Source organism: Mustelus asterias, chromosome 10 (assembly GCF_964213995.1).
Source record: "Mustelus asterias chromosome 10, sMusAst1.hap1.1, whole genome shotgun sequence".
In the NCBI taxonomy this organism is placed as follows: domain Eukaryota; kingdom Metazoa; phylum Chordata; class Chondrichthyes; order Carcharhiniformes; family Triakidae; genus Mustelus; species Mustelus asterias.
The window spans coordinates 75,218,404-75,237,062 of NC_135810.1; the positions used below are offsets into that span (position 1 = coordinate 75,218,404).

At 43.3% G+C, this 18,659-nt stretch overlaps 1 protein-coding gene across 2 annotated transcripts in view; it reads right to left on the reverse strand.

Annotated features, from left to right (window-relative positions):
• The window catches only part of slc67a2 (solute carrier family 67 member 2), a 39,737-nt gene that overhangs the window by 7,769 nt on the left and 13,309 nt on the right, over window positions 1–18,659 (reverse strand). For both annotated transcript variants that reach the window (XR_013498878.1, XM_078221955.1), the window contains exons 4-5: window positions 8,224–8,353; window positions 232–441 (exon numbers count right to left, since the gene is read on the reverse strand). Coding sequence is in view for 1 of the 2 variants with exons in the window: in XM_078221955.1 (XP_078078081.1) it covers window positions 232–441; window positions 8,224–8,353 (340 nt within the window). In the remaining variant the exon portion in view is untranslated. The remainder of the gene's footprint in view (window positions 1–231; window positions 442–8,223; window positions 8,354–18,659) is intronic.

The following is an 18,659-nucleotide window of genomic DNA, read 5'->3' on the forward strand; positions in this document are numbered from 1 at the left end:
CTGCGTCTGATTGATCGAACCATTTCTATCCAGGTGCCCTGCTATCTCTTCTTGAGGAGACTACCCCCTTTTAATGAAAGTTAATTGACTGAACCTGAATATTTTGGGGATATGCTGTCTGGGATTTTTCTGGCACAAGTAACTGCAGAATAGAGTAAGAAAGAAAAAGGATATTTTAATTAGGAATGTGCTCAAACATATGCACCCATATTCTGTAAAGAGGGAACCTACCTGCATTCACATAGAAAATGAAACAGCAAATAAAGGAAGTTGTATAGAAACCTCCATCCTGCTCAACAAGGTATCCACTAAGTACAGGGCCCAAGATGAATCCCACACTAGAAGCCGCACTGAACCTCCCCATCACTTGGGGGCGTTCATGTTCAGGAATCAGGTCTGACAGAAGAGCTTTCAAAATAGACTGAGTATGTTTGAAGATACCTGAAGGTAGAGAACAAATAAATATACCAATTAAACAGGACACAGATATTAAACAAGGGAATATTAATACAATGAGACTATTTTATTTGATAACTTCAAATATATAACTATTTGTTAGATGGGACATACAATTGTGCACATCACAATGTTGTTCATCTCGTCAGCATTGCAAAGTGGATCTTAACTCGCTGCTTATTTTGCCTGCCAACAAAGTATTGGGGGGGGTACATTTAGCTCAGTTGGTCAACAGGCTAGTGTGTGGATCAGATGACCTGAACATTGTTGGGTCTGATTTTCATTGTCGCCGAGGCAGCCTCAGGGCCTGCCTCCTCACCTTAGCCATAGTATAAAATCACAGCACTCTGCAGTGCTTCAGCGAATAATCACCAAGGAACTGCCTCTGGACAGAGAACACAAGAAGAAAAAGAAACAACTTTTATTTTGTCATGTCAATGCTGATGCAGCCTGGTTATTAGCAGCACTGTCTCCTTGAAGGCAGAGCCAAACTATTAAGACATGGTTTTGATCTATGCCTCTATGGCTGACACTTTCCCAAATAATAACATGAAAATAATTGGAATTGTTGGCAACACGAAGGTGCGAAGGTTTTCTGGTTTCTGGCAGGTTATGTGTTTCAGTTCAGCCTTGTGAGTAAAGGGGTTTCCACTTAATCAGAGCAGCACTGGCAGAGTCTGTCAATAGACTATCCATCTACCTTCATCACTGCAAGAGTGTAACTTGGGAACACAAATAAAATAGCACAAAAATGAACAGAAAACAGTAAACGTTCTTGTAATGACTAATCACTTTCATTATTTCTTTCTTCACTGTGTTTTGAACATGAAAAGCAAAATTGAAAGCAAAAACCCTAGATGGGTCTTTTTCTAAATGGAGGTCGGCCACCAGTGGTGTGCCCCAGGGATCTGTTCTGGGACCCTTGCTGTTTGTCATTTTCATAAATGATCTGGATGAGGAAGTGGAGGGATGGGTTGGTAAGTTTGCCGACGACACGAAGGTTGGTGGGGTTGTGGATAGTCTGGAGGGATGTCAGAAGTTACAGAAGGACATAGATAGGACGCAAGACTGGGCGGACAAGTGGCAGATGGACTTCAACCCAGATAAATGCATTGTGGTCCGTTTTGGTAGGTAAAATGGGATGAAGGAGTACAATATTAAGGGAAAGACTCTTAGTACGGTAGAGGATCAGAAGGACCTTGGGGGCTGGGTCCATAGGACTCTAAAATCGGCCCCGCAGATGGAGGAGGCGTATGGTGTGCTGGCCTTTATTAATTGAGGGTTTGAGTTTCGGAGTCCGGGGATAATGATGCAGCTATATAAGACCCTCGTCAGACCCCACTTGGAGTACTGTGCTCAGTTCTGGTCGCCTCATTACAGGAAGGATGCGGAAATGATTGAAAGGGTGCAGAGACGATTTACAAGGATGTTGCCTGGATTGAGTGGCATGCCTTATGAGGATAGGCTGAGGGAGCTCGGTCTTTTCTCCTTGGAGAGACGTAGGATGAGAGGAGACCTAATAGAGGTATATAAGATGTTGAGAGGCATAGATTGGGTGGACTCTCAGAGGCTTTTTCCCAGTGTGGAAATGGCTGCTACGAGAGGACACAAGTTTAAGGTGCTGGGGGGTAGGTACAGGGGAAATGTTAGGGGGAAGTTTTCCACACAGAGGGTGGTGGGCGAGTGGAATCGGCTGCCGTCAGTGGTGGAGGAGGCAAACTCAATAGGGAATTTTAAGAGACTCCTGGATGAGTACGTGGGACTTAATAGCATGGAGGGTTATAGGTAGGCCTAGAAGGTAGGGATATGTTCGGCACAACTTGTGGGGCCGAAGGGCCTGTTTGTGCTGTAGTTTTTCTATGTTTCTAACTAAAGAAGATGAGAGCATTAAATTATATAGATGTTTTTCAAAATTACACATTTTTCCTTTCTTACTAATCTTTTAGTCATCCTTTGCTGATCCTTATATACTGTCCACTCTTCTGACCTGCCACCTGTCTTTGCACAATTATATGCTTTTTCTTTAACTTTCGTACTATCTTTAACTTTTCTGGTTAATTCACCTTCAGGGGGAGGAGTGGAGAGGTAGACCTGCAGGAAATACCTGTGAGAGCGGAGAGAGGATAAATACAGCCCAGGGAGAGTGGCCCACTTCACTCACATTCGGGAGGAGCGGAGAGGCAGACCTGCGGAAAATACTCGAGGGAATGGAGAGAGGATAAATACACCTTAGGAAGTGCAGCCTACATCACTCACCTCCAGGAGGAGCAGAGAGGTGGATCTGTGGCAGATACTCATTGGAGCAGAGAGGGGAACTCCCAAGTGTCTGGGAACGCATTGAGTTTGAAAAGAAAGTGAGTAGTGACATTACAGAAATGTTATAAGTTGATTGGTTGGGAGTGGTCTTGCTTATAATCAATCAACTTATAACATTTCTGCAGGAGTAGAAACTATAAGGGAGAGAATCAACTTATAACATTTCTGCAGGAGTAGAAACTATAAGGGAGAGAGCTGATTGATAAGTAGTGGGCAAGTTGTTTCTCTCCAAGGTAAAGCTACATTAAGGAAAGGTAATAGTTCTAGCTTTTTAAAAAATAACTTAAGTAATTTTCTACTTGACATAATTAATTATAATAAGTAATAAAAGGGTAAGTAGGCCGAAGTAGAATTAGACAAGGAGAATAAGTTAAGGAAAGAGCAGTATCTTTTCAGACTAAGTCATTAGAAAAGTTAGCAAGTAAGACAAAGTATGTTTAAGACATGGCAGGTGAAGTCAGTCGACTGGAATGCATGACCTGTCATATGTGGGAAGTCATGATCCTACTAGCATCCTAGATGATGATATGTCCAGGAAGTGCTCCCAACTGCAGGAACTTTACTTCCAGGTTTCGGAGCTTGGGTGGTGTCTGGAGACATTGTGGTGCATCCATGAGGCTGAGAGTTATGTGGATAACATGTTTAGAGAGGTTGTCACACCGCAGTTCAAGGGATTAGAGGAAACAAGGGTGATCACCAGGCAGTCCAAGAGAAACAGACAGTAGTGCAAGGGTCCCCTGGCATCCTTCTCTCAAATCGGTTTACCATTTTGGAAGCTGATGAGGGCACTGGTTCCTCAAGAAAGTGCAGTCAGATCCAAGCTTCTGACTGTACAGGAGGGGAGTAAGAAGGCGGAGTGATAGTGATAAGGGATTCATTAGTTAGGGGAACAGACAGGTGTTTCTGCAGCCACAGATATGACTCCAGGATGCTGTGTAGTCTCCCTTGGGACATGGTCAGGGATGTCACTGAATGGCTGCAGGGCATCCTAAAGCAGGAGGGTGTTAAGTCAGAGGTCATGGTACACGTTGGTACCAATAATGCAGGTAGAATCAAGAATTCAGGGAATTCAAGTAAATTAAAAAACAGGACCTCAAAGGTTGTAATCTCTGGATTACTCCTGGTGCCACTAGTGAGTACAGAAATAGGAGAATAGGGCAGATGAATGCATGGCTCAGGAGTTGGTGCAGGAGGGCAGGTTTTAGATTCCTGGATCACTGGGACCATTTTGGGAAGGCGGGACATGTACAAGTGAGGTGGTCTGTACCTGAACCAGATTGAGCTAACATCCTTGCAGGTGGGTTTGCTTGTGCTGTTGGGAGGAGTTTAAACTAGTTCAGCAAGGGGAGGGGACACAGACTGTTAGTACAATAGGATCACAGCATACTATAGTAAAGAAATCAAGACAGAGGGAGTTCAGCCACGTTGATTTCCAATACGAGGTCTAGTATAGCCTGCTCTCTGGTTAACTCCAGAATATGCTGTTCTAAGAAAGTATCTCAAAAATATTCAATGAACTCCCCATCTAGGTTATCTTTGCCCATCTGACTTTTACAGTCTATATGTAAACTAAAATCTCCTGGGATTATCACCACACCTTTCTGACAAGCTCCAATTATTTCTTCCTTTATGCTCCACCCTACCATGTAGTTACTGTTAGGCAGGGCTGCCCACCACTCAAGTGACTTCATGCCTCTACCATTTCTCATCTCTAAAGTGTTTCCACATCCTGGTTCCCTGAACTTAGGTCATCCCACTCTATTGTGCTAATACCATCATTAGCTAACCGAGGCACCCCTCCATCTTTTCCTTCCTCCTGTCCTTCCTAAATATCCTGTACCCTTCAATATTCAGGTCACAAACATGTCCTCCTGCAGCCATGTCTCCGTAATGGCTATCAAATCGTACTACACCAGGATGATAGGGAGTGGGATAGCTTGATCTTGGTTTCAGATAAAGCTCGGCACAACATCGTGGGCCGAAGGGCCTGTTCTGTGCTGTACTGTTCTATGTTCTATGTATGTTCTATATATTTCTGTGTGTGCTCTCAGTTCATCTGTTTTGTTTCAAATGCTACGTACATTCAGATACAGAGCCTTTAGTTTCATCCTTTTATTCTTTTTATAACTTCTAATCTCATCTGTTGACTTCCTGTTAGATTTGTACTCTCCATCCTTTCTTGTCACGGTCTGTTTTTTATTTCCCGTAGCAATAGCTTTTTCTTTTCCCTTGTCTCTGCTCTTTGATTTACTACATCTTCCCAAATTTGATCCCTATTTAGTTTAAAATCCTCTCTACTTCGCTTGTTATGCGGTTTGCAAGAGCACTAGAACACTTGGGTTTGGCTATCCCAACTGTACTGCTCTCACTTTCCTTAGTACTGGTGCCACTGCCCCATGAACTGGAACCGCCTTCCGCCACACCAGTCTTTCAGCCACTAATTTCTCTAATCTGATTTGTCCTTTGCCAATTTGCATGTTATAATGTAGGAAACATGGCAAGCAATTTCCAAGTTTATTTATTTATTAGTGACACAAGTAGGCTTACATTAACACTGCAATGAAGTTACTGTGAAATTCCCCTCGTCTCCACACTCCGGCACCTGTTTGGGTACACAGAGGGAGAATTTAGCATGGTTAATGCACCTAACCAGCATGTCTTTTGGACTGTGGGAGGAAACTGGACCACCCGAAGGAAACCCATGCAGACACGGGGAGAACGTGCAGATTCTGCACAGTGACCCAAGCCGGGAATCAAACTCGGGTCCTTGGCACTGCGAGGTAGCAGTGCTAACCACTGTAGCCAACATTTATCCTTTAAACAACGTCACTGAAACTATCTGGTTATTATCATGCTACTGTTGGGGGAGCTTACTGTGTGCCAAGTTTCTTTAAATTACAACATGTGACTACACTTCAGAAGTACTTAGTTGACTGTAATATGCTTTGGGACAATTTGAGGTCGTGAAAGCTATTATATTAAGGCAAGTCCCCTTTCTGCCCCCAACCAAGACGATTTAAGAATAATTAAGCCAATAGTATAATTGTTTTCAGTTATAAACCAAACACCAGAATACCTGACTTCAGCTCACAGGTTGTAGATGAATGAAATTCATGTCAGCAAAAAATATAAAGAAATCTGAGGGTTTGAAATGTAGAATTTAAGAAATGACTTTTTGAAGTAAAGTCGAATTGAAACCACATCACATTGTTAACGTGTTCTACCACACGTTTGACATCAAAAGATTAAATTCTTAATCAGAAAACAGGCAGTTTAAAAACAGGGTTTTTTTTTGAGGTTGTGGACTCACTGCCAGTAACCTGCACGTTTTAAAATCCCTTAAAAAGTTTTATTTTCAAATCTGTCACAGCGCAGTTAGCATATGAATACAGACAAACATTAATACATATGAAAGAATGTACTTTGGTTCCGTCTTCACAAAGCAGGATGTAAATAAGATACCAGAAATGTTGGGGAACACAGGGTTTAGTGAGATGGAAGAACTGAAGGAGATCAGTATTAAAAAAAAGTTTATTTATTAGTCACAAGTAGGCTTACATTCATACTGGGATGAAGTTACTGTGAAAATCCCCTAGTCGCCACACTCCGGCGCCTGTTCGGGTACATTGAGGGAGAATTTAGCATGGCCAATTCAGCTAACCTGCACATCTTTGGACTGTGGGAGGAAACCAAAGCGCCCGGGAGAATGTGCAAACTCCACACAGACAGTGATCCAAGCCAGGAATCGAACCCAAGGTCTCTGGCGCTGTGAGGCAGCAATGCTAACCACTGTGCCACCATAGTAGAGAAATGGTGTTGGGGAAACTGATGGGATTAAAGGCCGAAAAATCCCCAAAGTCTGATATTCTGCATCCCAGGTAACTTAAGGAAGTGGCCTGAGAAATAGTGGATCATCTTCCAGGATTCTATAGATTCTGGAACAGTTCCTAGAGATTGGAGAGTAGCTAATGTAACCCCACTATTTAAAAAGGGAGGTAGAGAGAAAACAGGAAATTATAGACCAGTCAGCTTGACATCGATAGTGGGGAAAATTCTAGGATCCGTTAGCAAAACACTTGTAAAACAGTAGCAGGATTGGACAGAGTCAGCATGGATTTATGAAAGAGAAATCATGCTTGACCAATCTACAGGAATTCTTCAAGAATGGAACTAGCAGAGCTGGTGAAGTGGAGCCAGTGGATGTGGTTTATTTAGACTTTCAGAAGGGTTTTGACAAAGTCCCACATAAGAAATTAGCATGTAAAATTAAAGCACATGGGATTAGGGTGGTGTATTGAGATGGATAGAAAACTGGTTGGCAGACAGGAAACAAAGAGTAGGAATAAATGGGGCTTTTTCAAAATGACAGGCAGTGACTAGTGGGTACTGCAGGGATCAGTGCTGAGGCCTCAGCTATTCACTATAGATATGAATGATTTAGATGAGGGAACTAAATGTAATATCTCCAAATTTGCAGATGACACAAAACTGGGTGGGAGGATGAGCTGTGAGGAAGATGCAGAGATTTCTCTGCAATCTTCAGTGTGATTTGGACAAGATGAGTGAGTGGGCAAATGCAGTATAATTTGAATAAATGTGAGGTTATCCACTTTCGTAGCAAAAACGGGAAGGTAGATTACGATCTAAATGGCCATGAATTAGGAGAGAGGAATGTGCAATGAGACCTGGGTCTCCTCGTACACCAGTCACCGAAGGTAAGCATGCAGGTGCAGCAGGTAGTAAAAAGGCAAATGGTGTTTTGGCCTTCATAGCGAGAAGGATTCAAGTGCAGGAGTAGGGATGTCTTGCTGCAATTATACAGGGCCTTGGTGAGGCCACACCTGGAATATTGTGTGCAGTTTTGGTCTCCTTAACTGAGGAAGGATGTTCTTGCTCTAGATGGAGTGCAGAGAGATTAACCAGACTAATTCCTGGGAGAGCAGGACTAAGGTAGCAAGAGAGACTGAGTTGGTTAGGATTGTGTTCGCTGGAGTTCAGAAGAATGAGGCGGGGTATCATAGAGATCTATAAATGGACTAGACAAGGTAGATGCAAGAAGGATGTTTCCAATGGTGGGGGTGTCCAGAACCAGGAGATACAGTCTGAGGATACAGGATAAACCATTTAGGACAGAGGTGAGGAGAAATTTCTTCACCTAGAGAGTGGTCAGCCAGTGGAATTCTCTACCACAGAAATTAGTGGAGGCCAAAACATTGTTTGTTTTCAAGAAGCAGTTAGATATAGCACTTGGGGTGCTATATCCAACTGCAGATAGAAGCGGATCAAAGGATATGGGGGAAGGCGGGTTCAGGCTATTGAGTTGGATGATCAGCCATGGCCATAATGAATAGCAGAGCAGGCTCAAAGGGCTGAATGGCCTCCTCCTGCTCCTATCTTCTATGTTTCTATATCAAAGATAGAGGGGTTAGTGCATTCAGGTTACTTGCTTACCTGTGGAAATCCTAGCCAGTATTAACAAAGGGATGCTACCAGCGAAGCCAAGTAGACCGTAGCTAAATCCGCTAAGTATCAAAGTGATCAATAATACATTTTGTCTTCCTACAACATCACTCCAGGAGCCCTGGGCAAAAGAAAAATCAAGTTTAACTGCTTGTAACATTAATTGCCATCTTTAATCATGATGATATCCACATTTTGAATGAGGCTCTCTACGTAGTCAGAAATATTAATACCTGTTGCCAAAACCACTGTGTGGCTCTTTCACTAACAGGAGACGTGTCCACTATCAAGGAGAAAACAGAACATAGAATCCCTACAGTGCAGAAGGAGGCATTCGACCCATCAAATCTGCACTGACTCTCTGACAGAGCATTTTGACCAGGCTCTATCCGTGTTGCCTCACATATTAATCCTGTTAATTCCCCCTAGCCTACACATTTTTGGACACTAAGGGCAATTTAGCATGACCAATCCACCTCACCTGCATTTCTTTGGACTGTGGGAGGAAAACGGAGAAACTGGAGGAAATCCACGCAGACACGGGGAGAATGTACAAACTCCACACAGACAGTGACCCAAGGCTGGGACTAAACCCGGGTCCCTGGCGCTGTGAGCAGCAGTGCTAACCACTTTGCCGCTTGATGACAGCACTTTATTGGAACTCCACATTTCGAGAATTAGAAACAATAAGATTAATTTATTATGATTTTTTTCAGCTTGTAATATTTAACACTGGGATACCAAATACATTTTTTCCCGGCATTTTGGCACCATTTTCCACCTACAAGTATGAACTCCATAGGCTCTGTGAGGCAGAAGGTAACAGCGTACCAAGTCTAGATCGTGGGGGCCCTCTACTGGCCAGCTGAGAGTTACATTATCTAGGAGCAGCAAGCGATATAAGAAACCGAACAATAAACAAGTCTACGTCTCCAAGAAAAAAAATCAAAACTAGCAGCTGATAATTTTATTGTAACCTGAAAGTTTAGTACAAAAGTTTTGACTGTATTTTTAGATATTAGAAATAAAAAGCAATACCAATGACAAATTCTATTCCATAACGGGAGAGTATCAGATTTTATGCATCTTAAAATCTGAGATTATCGTACTTAAAAAAAGCAATACTGAATTGGTGTCCATTGTCCGTCCATCACAACATTCAAAATAGAATGTGCAATGAGGTAATAAAAGTACTCGATTCCTACTCCAATCTGTGAAAGAATACCAATGTCGTGCAGGTTAAGTCCAAAGACAAGGAGGTCTTGTGATGCAGCGCGTAGCCTCCCCACCCCAGGACTTGATAGCCAATGAAGGGTGCATTCATAACAGTTCGCCTATCGCTGCAACAGGTCCACAGCAGATGCCATCTCCCTGGCCCTCAACCCTGTAACACCTGGATAACAAAGACACTTACGTCAGACTGCTATTTATTGACTACAGCTCAGTCTTCAACACCAAGGGGAAAGTATTGGTACATTTATCAATGATCTCTATAGACTTGCAGAGAACAATGAATATGATAGCTTACAGATGAAGTAATCAGGGACAGAATTGTTGTTAGACTCTTGGATGAAGCATTGTCGGTCGAAAGCCAATTCAACTGAGCAGAGAATCTGAGGTCAGAAAGCAACATCAATCAGTGAGTCGGAGTGACAGGGAAACCATCTCTCAAAAGTGACTGACTCAGTGGATTGAGTTAAATACAAAAGCAGAGAAGTGGCCATAAAAGAGCAAGGGAGGCAAGAAGAGCATCCAACAACCGTCCCAACTAGCTGTAACCGGTGTGGCAGGAGACAATACAGGTGCCGAATACAAGACGCAGAATGAAGGGTCACTTTCTAGCTGTGTACGACAGCAAGAAGATTGCAGAATACACAAAAAGAGTCCCTTCAAAAGGTAGCAAGATTCATGCAATAGAAGATATCAATGATATTGAGATGCCTTTCCTTGGAGAGATCCAGGAACCAAGCGAAAGCTACTGGAGTACTGATAATTTAGTAAGGAGAAAGAAGATAAGCTCTAAGTTAGACACAGACACATAATTAATTTTGTTTTTTCTGATGCTGAACCATGGTTGAAAGGAGGTTCACTTCAGCAATCAAGCATAAAACTATACAGGACAGGAAATATAGAACTTAAGGTCATAGGACAACTGAATGGAACCCGACAATATATCACAGAATCATAGAATCCCTACAGTATAGAAGGAGGCCATTTTGCCCATCCAGCTTGCATCAACTACAATCCCACCCTATCCCAGTAACCCACATATTTAGCCTGCTAATCCCCCCAAACCTAGGGTCAATTTAGCATAGCCAATCAACGTAACCTGCACATCTTTGGACTGTGGGAGGTATAGTGAGGAAAATCACTAAAATCTTATGCGATAGCTCAACCAGAGTTGTCCACTCCTAATCACAAAAGCCTACACCAATTTACATCTGATTTGTAGAACAGAGGAACTGCAAAGCCAAGAAGTTCAGAGATGCATTTCCACAGCCATTCACAGGACTAGGAAAGCCAAAGATTGAATACCACAACATTCTACATCCTGAAACATAGCCAGTGTGTCTGTCTACACCCAGAAATATTCCCCATTCCCTCTTGCCAAAGGTAAAGAAGGAAATTGACTCTACGTAGAAGGGGTTAGTTCATCTGTGACAGAACCAACAAGTTGACACTCGGGGATGGTCCTAGTGTCAAAACCAAATGGATCTATCAGAATTTGCTTAGATCTAACACAGCTGAACAAAACAGCTGAACTTGAAGTTCATCCTCTGTTGGCTATGGATGAGAGCTTAGCAAAATTGGAAAAGAGATCAATCTTCATGAAGCTAGATGCAAATAGTGATTTATTGCGGTTACCTCTAGAAGAATAACAAGTTTCTCACAACCTTCATTACACCATTTAGGATGTTTTGATTCAACAGATTACCCTTTGAAATCACATCAACATCAGAAATCTTCCGGAGGACAATATCAACTATCCTTGAAGTGCTGCTTAGAGTGGTATTTCACATAGATAATGTCCTGATCCATAGATCCACTCAGACAGAACATGATAACAGAGTGCTACAACACTTACAAACAACAAATGCAAATTTTTGCAGCTGAATGTCAAGTTCCTTAGACATATTGTGGATGCATCTGGTGTCAGAATTGATCCATAGAAGGTGAGCAATCAAGGGCCTTTCAGCTCCTCGTAACATGACCGAGTTCCAGAGGTTCATGGATATGGTAAACCAAGTTGGGAAGTTCCTGCCCAACCTAGCTATTGTCAATAAGCAACTACATTAGTTGTTACAATAGAGGGTGCTGGAAGGAAGTACAAAATAGGTCTTTTGAAAAAAATCTAAGATATGCTGATATTATCTGATATTTTTGCTCACTATGACATAGAACTACCCACAATCATTGCTGCAGATACTTCTTCTACAGGACTGGGAGTTGTACCCTTGCAGGCACAGACAGATGGAAAGCATAGACCAGTTTACTAGGCATCCCATTCATTGACAGAGACTGAACAGAGAAATGGAGTTGTGGTGATATAAACAGGGCCTAGTTTTAAGGCTGATAAAATTGGATATCCTAACTTAAAAAATTGGGCACATTGAAATCAAACACAGTCAAACCTCAGGCAGGCACAAATGCGTCTGGGCCTGACCCATCAACCACCCATCAAAGGTCGTTACACTCTACTTGAGACTTAGCAGGAGATCATGGCACCTCATTGAAATGCATCGGTCTATTGTTAGAAGCCCAGATCGGGCCAGACTTTCTGTCACCAAGAGATCCTGTAGAAACCTTACCTGATAACAAGTTCAACAACATGGAGATGGACACCTGGGGGGCGGACCCTGGTGTCCTGTCAGGCAGACATCAAGAAACCTGGGGAGCGGACCCTGGTGTCCTGTCAGGCAGACATCAAGAAACCCACTGGGTATTGGAACCCCCTCCTGGGACCTCATTGGCTGGAAGCCAGAGAAGTTTCTGGAAAGGCAAGCAGGCTGGGGATAAAGGGACACACTCAGAGGCACACTGCAGCGAAGACTCGACAGGGGAGGCGGCCGTGACCATTCGGAAGACTGACCAGAGAAGGAAGGAAGGAAGAAGCGGCCATCGAGACTCACCTTCGTGACGACAGACCAGAGGGACTCAGAGAATCGGGCCTGCAGTTTAACCAAACCACCTTTACGGGTAGTATACTTGAATCTGGGGTATCCTCTTGTTTTATGTGGGTAATTTAAGGGTTAATAGTGTTATTATTAATAAACTTGTTGAACCTTTACTTGTGTTTGTCCTTTGTCCACCTTGCAAATAAGGGCACCGAGGTAAAACCTTGGAGTAAGTAAACTGGTTGGAAGTATCTGAGAATTAACAGGTACAACAGAGTGATAGGGAAAGAAGCATTAGCTGCTACGAGAGCTTATGCAAAGTTTACAAATTATGTTCGCAGTCTCCACTTCAAGGCAGAAACAGACCTCAAGCCCTGGGTGACACTTAGAATTCTAAGGAGTCAAAATGCCTCCATGAAGACTACGATTCAGACTGAGGATAATGAGGTTTGAGGCAAAGACCGAGCATGTTCTGGGACAACAGCAGACTACAGCAGATGCTTTATTCCATATTCCAGTGGTAAAGCTTGAACAAGGCGATGAATTCTGGTTGAAGAGGTAAAAACCTTTTTGCAACGACAACAACCACAAGTCTACTGGCAACAATTCAGTGACTGAATGAAATTAGAGATGCACAGAAATCTGATGAACGATATGTTCAGGTCAGAGAGCATGCATGCCACACTCTCAGACAGTACAAGGAACAGAAAGGACAGCTCAATGTAGTTGATGTTTATTCATACATGACAAGAGAGTGGTCATTCCAAGAGTTTGGAGACTCGATATACTACAATGATCGCATCAAGGACTTTGGGTATCACAAAATGTTGAGCCAGAGCAAGATATTCGGTTTGGTGGCCAGGTCTCTCAAAGTGGTTGAGATGATATCAAACCTACTCATCATCAGGAGACACGAGAACCATTGGTGTCACCTTCCTTTCCAGCAAGACCATGGGCATGTCTTAGAATGGACCTCTTTGAACACAGAAGTAAAATGTTCTTGTTCATAATAGACTGCTACTTCAAATGGATGGAAGTCAAGCAACTGCAGGGTCACACTTCTGAAGCAGTGGTTACATTGACAAAGGGGAGTTTTGCAGCACATAAAATCCCAAATGCTGTAATCTCAGACAACGGACCTGTTTGGCAATTGTCATGGTGAGGAAAAATAGCATAAATTGCCATTTAGTCAACTATTCTGAAGTTTTCCTGCTACCTGGCATCCTTTCAGGGAGGGGTGGGAGTGAAGTCAGAAGCCCCCCACTCCCTTGGTTGAGATGGGTCGTCATTGAAGCAGTTAAAATGGCATTCAAGAATCTTTTTACATTTTTAATGCCTCTTTTCCAATGGCAGACTGGTCACATGCTGTGTGACCAGTACAAACTTGGCTGGTTAGAAAGGCAATCATTTTAACATTGGTCAGTTCCTTTTAACGTAAATTTCGGCTGTCTGACTTAGGGAGCTACATGACCTGATCAGTCCCACTTGGAGCAGCATCCCTAACCCAACCCTCCAACTTGCAGCCTCTGTTGCTCCCTGATTTTCAAAGGCTTATATCTAGAAAGAAGACTCACAAGGCTCCAGTAACTATGACTATCGTCCAACTTAAGGGATATTACTATTTTAATAGTTTTTATAAGATGGAGTTTAAATTAAACAAGCAGTCATACTGAATACATATATAGGTTGTGTGTGTCTTGCGGCTTGTGAATACTTGAAGATTATCATATGTGATTCTAAGATTCAGAAAGTTTGGCCACCTCTGATCTACACTATTCACCACAATGACAAGTTGTGGTAGCAGGTTTCACTCTCTGGATAAGAATGTTTCTTCTGAATTCCCTATTTAATTTCCTGGTGACTGTCTTGTATTGTTGACCTCTAGTTTTTCCCTTGATTGTATGTAGCTCTGATTCACACACAGTGGAATGTTGCAGTTTGATTTCCCATCCATACTGTGGGTGGTTGACTAGGAGGACATCACAAACATAGCTACGCATTAACTGGATGTCCTAAAGGTTAGGGGCAGGATTTTCCCTGCTGGGTTCTAAACCCCATCATCAGGCTCAGATGTGGGTCAGAAACCCGCACTGTGTGGGAAACAGACACTCATTGTGATTTTTCCTAAATTGGCCAATTAATATCTAGAGGGTGGGCTTGCCATCCACCTAAGGACGGTGGGCGGGCTCTTGAAGCTGAAAGGCCAATCAGAGGTTTTCCATCTTGAAGGCAGCAGCAGAATATCTTGGCAGGTAAGAGAAGGAGAGGATGCTTCAAATGGAGACATATTCGCTCCAGCTGTTTTAAATTAAAAGAAACAGTGGTCTTTGCAGCCAGGCCACCATAGTTGGGGGTTGGGGATGACAAGGGGAGAGTGCCTCTACAGAGCCCCCTGAAGTTGCTTTTGCACACAGGCAGGCAAGGAGGGTCTCCAAAATTGTCTGGAGTGCTGCTCCCCCACTCCCCAGGGTCTGCTGCTGGGAGTGCTAAATTGGTCCCTTCTGCCCACGGGGAACTTGAAGGAGAACTGGAAAACCCCAGTTGGCCTCGGTTAACAGGCATTATTATGGCCTTAATGGATTTAATTAGCTACCCGCTGCGTGCAGGCTGCACCGATCTCCATGCTGCTTCCAGGAAAATGGCCCGGGGAGGATAGAGAACCAGGGAACTGGCACACCAGCCGGCAACACTGTTTTCAGGGCTCACCCACCTTCCTCCATTCTCTGGCCTGACAGGGGCTGAAAATTAAGCCCGGGAATTGGGAATCTGGGATGATTTTCTCTTCTTTGAGCTGCTGGCCTGGATTTTGCAGTGGGAACAAAGAACAAAGAACAATACAGCACAGGAACAGGCCCTTCGGCCCTCCAAGCCCGCGCCGCTCCCTGGTCCAAACTAGACCATTCTTTTGTATCCCTCCCTTCCCACTCCGTTCATATGGCTGTCTAGATAAGTCTTAAACGTTCCCAGTGTGTCCGCCTCCACCACCTTGCCTGGCAGCGCATTCCAGGCCCCCACCACCCTCTGTGTAAAATACGTCCTTCTGATATCTGTGTTAAACCTCCCCCCCTCTCACCTTGAACCTATGACCCCTCGTGAACGTCACCACCGACCTGGGGAAAAGCTTCCCACTGTTCACCCTATCTATGCCTTTCATAATTTTATACACCTCTATTAAGTCTCCCCTCATCCTCTGTCTTTCCAGGGAGAACAACCCCAGTTTACCCAATCTCTCCTCATAACTAAGCCCCTCCATACCAGGCAACATCCTGGTAAACCTCCTCTGTGCTCTCTCCAAAGCCTCCACGTCCTTCTGGTAGTATGGCGACCAGAACTGGACGCAGTATTCCAAATGCGGCCGAACCAACGTTCTATACATCTGCAACATCAGACCCCAACTTTTATACTCTATGCCCCGTCCTATAAAGGCAAGCATGCCATATGCCTTCTTCACCACCTTCTCCACCTGTGATGTCACCTTCAAGGATCTGTGGACTTGCACACCCAGGTCCCTCTGCGTATCTACACCCTTTATGGTTCTGCCATTTATCGTATAGCTCCTCCCTACATTATTTCTATCAAAATGCATCACTTCGCATTTATCAGGATTGAACTCCATCTGCCATTTCTTTGCCCAAATTTCCAGCCTATCTATATCCTTCTGTAGCTTCTGACAATGCTCCTCACTATCTGCAAGTCCTGCCAATTTTGTGTCGTCCGCAAACTTACTGATCACCCCAGTTACACCTTCTTCCAGATCATTTATATAAATCACAAACAGCAGAGGTCCCAATACAGAGCCCTGCGGAACACCACTAGTCACAGGCCTCCAGCCGGAAAAAGACCCTTCCACTACCACCCTCTGTTTTCTGTGACCAAGCCAGTTCTCCATCCATCTAGCCACCTCCCCCTTTATCCCATGAGATCCAACCTTTTTCACCAGCCTACCATGAGGGACTTTGTCAAACGCTTTACTAAAGTCCATATAGACGACATCCACGGCCCTTCCCTCGTCAACCATTCTAGTCACGTCTTCAAAAAACTCCACCAGGTTAGTGAGGCATGACCTCCCTCTCACAAAACCATGCTGACGATCGTTGATGAGTTTATTCCTTTCTAAATGCGCATACATCCTATCTCTAAGAATCTTCTCCAACAACTTCCCCACCACGGACGTCAAGCTCACCGGCCTATAATTACCCGGGTTATCCTTCCTACCCTTCTTAAATAACGGGACCACATTAGCTATCCTCCAATCCTCTGGGACCTCACCTGCGTCCAGTAACGAGACAAAGATTTGCGTCAGCGATTTCATCTCTCGTCTCCCTGAGCAGCCTTGGATAGATTGCATCAGGCCCTGCGGATTTGTTAGTCTTTATACTCTCTAACAAACCTAACACTTCCTCCTTTGTAATGGAGATTTTCTCCAACGGTTCAACACTCCCCTCCGAGACACTCCCAGTCAACACATCCCTCTCCTTTGTGAATACCGACGCAAAGTATTCATTTAGGATCTCCCCTACTTCTTTGGGCTCCAAGCATAATTCCCCACTTTTGTCCCTGAGAGGTCTGATTTTTTCCCTGACAACCCTTTTGTTCCTAACGTATGAATAAAATGCCTTGGGATTCTCCTTAATCCTGTCTACCAAGAACATTTCGTGACCCCTTTTTGCTCTTCTAATTCCCCGTTTGAGTACTTTCCTACTTTCTTTGTACTCCTCCGGAGCTCCCTCCGTTTTTAGCTGCCTGGACCTAACATACGCCTCTCTTTTCTTTTTGACCAGTCCCTCAATTTCCCTGGTTATCCACGGTTCTCGAATCCTTCCCTTCCTATCCTTCTTTTTTACCGGCACATGCCTGTCCTGTAGCCCTAACAACTGTTCCTTAAAAGACTCCCACATGCCAGATGTGGATTTACCCTCAAACAGCCTCTCCCAAACAAGAGCTGCCAATTTCTGCCTAATCCCACTAAAGTTAGCCTTCCCCCAATCCAACATCTTACCCTTGGGACACCACTCATCCTTTTCCATCACTATCCTAAAGCTAACAGAATTGTGGTCACTATTTGCCACATGTTCCCCTACCGAAACTTTGAAGACCTGACCGGGCTCATTCCCCAGTACGAGGAACAATGACAAAACTGTCAGTAATCACTGAGAGTCATTGAAACTGACAGCAGCTTCTGCAGCCTGCACGTCATGAAAATAATATGGAAATCCAGAAGTTCCTGCCAATTATTCTTCAATTCCAGACTGCAAGAATGTCAAATTTCTCCATAACGAGAAACAAATTCTACATATTCTAAAATATATTTACTCTTTTTAAGGGGCTTGTTTCCCTTTTGTTTAGTTTCTATCCTCATCCAGTCACAATTATTTATTACACTATCTGAAAATTTTAATTTTATATTCCTGGTTTGTTGCATGTGAACAATTTGATACAATCGGTGCCTTCCTGTATGGTGACAGCGTTCACTTGGCATTAGATACAAAATGCTGCAGGAAAATGGGAAAACCGTGTCCCAGAGATCACTAGATAATCAGCAGCAGTTCTGAGGTCAAGGTTGAGCACCCTTGTTTCACCACTGACTACAAAATCTGCACCAGTGGATTTTGAGCCAGTTGTATATCATGGCTGCTGTCTGAAGTAAGATATCTAACTCGAACAGAATAGACATCAAACTCGGACATGCATTTTGTGCTCACTTGTAAATCCATGATTAACAGAAAACATTACATGAGTATAAGGTTTACTCCAGAAAATGATAATTAGGAGTTGACTGGTTAGGGTAAAATGTCCTCCACACAGTGTTCATGCTTTTGTAGAAGTTTAAATCGACAGATAATTCTATTAAATACCTGTAATTTTAAACATAATTCTTTAAAAGTTCAACCATATTTCAAGTTAATTTAGCTGTGAGCATAGCACCAAGTTTCATGCCCATTTAGACTGGAAACCAATTCTGTTCTATTTAAAGACATGTGTCACATTGAATCAAATGATTTATTTCACGGAGACAAATTTCAAACATTGCTTCAAACAGCTGTCTGCTGACCTGTCAAGAAGAGATAGAACATGTGGTGCAGTGGATTCCTGTGGAATTAATACGTTCATTGCAAGCATTTCTTCCGAAAAGAATTCAGAGACTGTAGCTTTGCTTTGGTAAATACAGTTGCACTTGTGAGAAACCCAGTGAAGAATTTAACTGCATAAAGTATTGATGAAAACATGCTATCTGAAAAGTGTTTGTAATATAACCAAAAAAAGGTTCCTTTTCACTTTATTGTGACAGGACTGAAGTTCCAACACTAACAT